Source organism: Diachasmimorpha longicaudata, unplaced genomic scaffold (assembly GCF_034640455.1).
Source record: "Diachasmimorpha longicaudata isolate KC_UGA_2023 unplaced genomic scaffold, iyDiaLong2 ctg00000163.1, whole genome shotgun sequence".
NCBI classification, from domain to species: domain Eukaryota; kingdom Metazoa; phylum Arthropoda; class Insecta; order Hymenoptera; family Braconidae; genus Diachasmimorpha; species Diachasmimorpha longicaudata.
Genome location: NW_026973966.1, coordinates 48,408 through 51,840, shown reverse-complemented (window position 1 = coordinate 51,840; position 3,433 = coordinate 48,408). Strand labels below are relative to the sequence as shown.

The 3,433-nt window shown below is 52.0% G+C and overlaps 1 protein-coding gene across 1 annotated transcript; it reads left to right on the top strand.

Annotated features, from left to right (window-relative positions):
- Positions 1-54: 54 nt before the first annotated feature.
- LOC135172107 (uncharacterized) lies at positions 55-3,222 on the top strand (the record flags this gene model as incomplete). Its single annotated transcript, XM_064138433.1, has 2 exons — positions 55-906; positions 956-3,222. Coding segments are annotated over 2 exons (3,119 nt in total), but the record flags the coding sequence as incomplete, so codon positions are not given.
- Positions 3,223-3,433: the final 211 nt, after the last annotated feature.

The following is a 3,433-nucleotide window of genomic DNA, read 5'->3' as shown; positions in this document are numbered from 1 at the left end:
CAACGGGACGGTATACAGTACGTCTACCGTTTAAATCATCGCCTGCCGTCCTAGGGGATACAGCATCGACGGCTCGGATTCGCTTACAGAAGCTCAACAGGCGATTGGCGGCAGATCCACAGGCTCATACACTATACCGGAAATTCATTAAGGAGTATGAGGCCTTGGATCACATGCAACGGGCACCATCGACGTCAGAGACACGGTTGGCATACTACTTGCCTCATCACGGAGTGCTGAGACCGGATAGCACGACGACCAAACTAAGGGTCGTATTCGACGCTTCACATCGAAGCTCTACGGGAGTGTCACTGAATGATATCCTTCATTCAGGACCAAAACTTCAAACGGAGTGCTCTGACGTCCTCATCTGGCTTCGTCGGCATCGATTAGTCTTCGGAGCGGACATCGAGAAAATGTTCCGCCAGATTCGCGTCCATCAGGATGATTGGGACTATCAACGAATCTTCTGGAACGACGACGGCCAGATCATCGAATATCAGCTAACAACGGTCACTTACGGGACCAGCTGTGCACCTTGGCTGTCTCTTCGGGTGCTGAAGCAGCTGGCAATCGATGAAGCTCATCGATTTCCTTTGGCTTTATCAACGTTCGCACGGGGGCGATACGTTGACGATATCTACGGAGGTGCAGAAACCGAAGAGGAATTGGGAAAAAATAATCAAGGATCTAATCGGACTCTGCATGGCGGGCGGCATGCCACTGCAGAAATGGTGCAGCAACGCGCCACGGACACTCGGACAACTCGGAATATCGGCGGAATCAGCTCTAACTATCGAATTCGGGGAATCATCAGTGAAAGTGCTGGGCCTCTGCTGGCAGCCTCAGACAGACACTTTCCACTTCAAGGCAAGAAACTTCAGCGGAGACACCATCACCAAACGCGTAATCCTGTCCGAGATTGCGCAAATTTATGATCCTTTGGGACTAATAGCACCGGTCACCATCACGGCAAAAATATTTATACAAGAATTGTGGCTGCTCAAGCTCGACTGGGACGAGCAAATACCAATGACACACACTAAACGGTGGAGAAGTTTCAGGGAGGAACTTCAACGGCTGAGCAGCCTATCAATACCACGATGGCTACATCTTTCATCGGGAAAGAAAATACAACTTCACGGATTTGCGGACGCATCGACCCTGGCAATGGGTGCATCGGTCTATCTTCGATCCTGGTCAGCATCATCGGGAGTCAACGTCAACTTGGTTTGTGCCAAAACCAAGGTGGCTCCCCTCAAGAAGATGACCATTCCACGGCTGGAGCTCACGGCAGCTGTCATGGTCACAAATCTAATGGCCTATGTACAGCGAGCTCTGGAACTTGACGATGCGGAGCTCTACTCATGGAGCGACTCATCAGTAGCCATCGCATGGATCAACGGAGATCCATCACGGTGGAAGGACTTTGTGCAGAACAGGGTTCTCAAGATCCAAGAAACCCTGCCTACTGCCAAATGGAATCACATCAACGGCAAGGAGAATCCAGCGGACTGCGCATCAAGAGGAATATCACCAACGGAATTGCGGGAGCATCATCTCTGGTGGACTGGACCATCATGGCTTGTCCAACCACCAGAACAATGGGTAGCAGCATCAACGGAATTAGCATCAACCTCGGAATTAGCATCAGTGGTGGCAATGGAGGCGAAACCACCCACCATCAGCTCATACCCAGTGCACATTGTCGACGAAGATGCACTGATCAATCGGATTTCGTCATGGAACAAGCTAGCTCGAATCACAGCCTGGGTGAATCGAGCAATAAACAAATTCAAGGGACAACCAACACCGGATTCTCCACAACTCGGAACTACGGAAATAGAGGACGGAAGACTGTTCTGGGTTAAGTACACCCAACAGCGATACTTCGGACGGGAAATCACCACATTGAAGGCTGGAAGATCACTGGCAGCCAAGCATCGTATGGCGACGCTGACGCCATACCTGGAGAACGACGTCATGCGCATGGGCGGACGTCTTCGGAATTCAACATTGGATCCGGAGGAGAAGAATCCAATTATTCTCCCACGTCACTCGCCGCTCTCATCACTTATCATTGCGGAAGCTCATCAGAGGAGCTTCCACGGGGGAACGCAACTCACGTTGGCACACATCCGGCAGAGGTACTGGATCATCGGAGGACGGGCACCAGTACGCTCACACATATTAAAGTGCGTCATCTGCGCACGTCATCGAGCTGTGCGAGCTCAACAGCTGATGGGACAGCTGCCATCGCGACGAGTGACACCATCACGAGTCTTCCTTCACTCAGGAGTAGACTTCGCCGGCCCAATCAACATCCTGAGGTGGAGAGGCTCCGGGGCAGGCAAAACGATGTACAAGGCGTACATTTGCTTATTTGTCTGCTTCGCCACATCCGCCACACATTTGGAACTGGTCACAGACCTCACGGCGGACGGATTCATCGCAGCGTACAAGCGATTTACGGCAAGACGGGGAATTTGCGCGACCCTGACCAGTGACAGGGGATTAAACTTCATCGGGGCAGAAAAGGAATTACGGCAAATCATCCACCAGGCATCTAGCGAATCGGCAACCATCAGGAACTGGCTAGCAACAAACGGAACGGAATGGAGATTTAACCCGCCCTACTCGCCACACATGGGAGGCAAGTGGGAGGCCGCGGTTAAATCCACGAAACATCACCTACGGAGAGTGATAGGAACTTCAACTCTGACGTACGAGGAATTTACGACTCTTCTGACTCAGGTTGAAGCCATCCTGAACTCGCGGCCACTCTGCCCGATAAATAACGACCCGCAAGACACCACGGCATTGACACCAGGGCACTTCATCATCGGCGGATCGCTGACAGCGATTCCAGAACCAAGTCTGGAACACATCAACACGGATCGGCTAAACAGGTGGCAACTTATCACGCAGAAGGTGCAGAACTTCTGGGACCATTGGGCACGCGAGTGCGTGCATCGATATCAACAAATCTATCGGTGGAGGAAACCAACGGACGACATTAAAATTGGGACGTTGGTTCTCATATCAAATGAGCAGGAACCGCCAACCAGATGGCCCCTGGCTCGAGTCATCAGGATCCACCCAGGACGGGACAACTTGACCAGGGTTGTCACACTTTGGAAGGGCAACAAGGAAACGCAGCGGGCAATCCATCGATTGGTACCACTACCAATCAACGGCGACCTACTGGAAGGTCAAAATTAAACGGACAGTCTACATCGTCACCCAGGGGGGTGACGCAGGGCGGGCGGTATGTTCAAAATCCCGCGGTCAATTCAGGATGACCAACCGGACGACCTCGGTCAATCACCCTTGACCATCGTAACGAGAGGTCACGATCGAATTCGGGATCGTTACGATGGTCAGTACGCCATCATCATTCGGACAGGACATACGGTGTGTCTTACGGGTAATT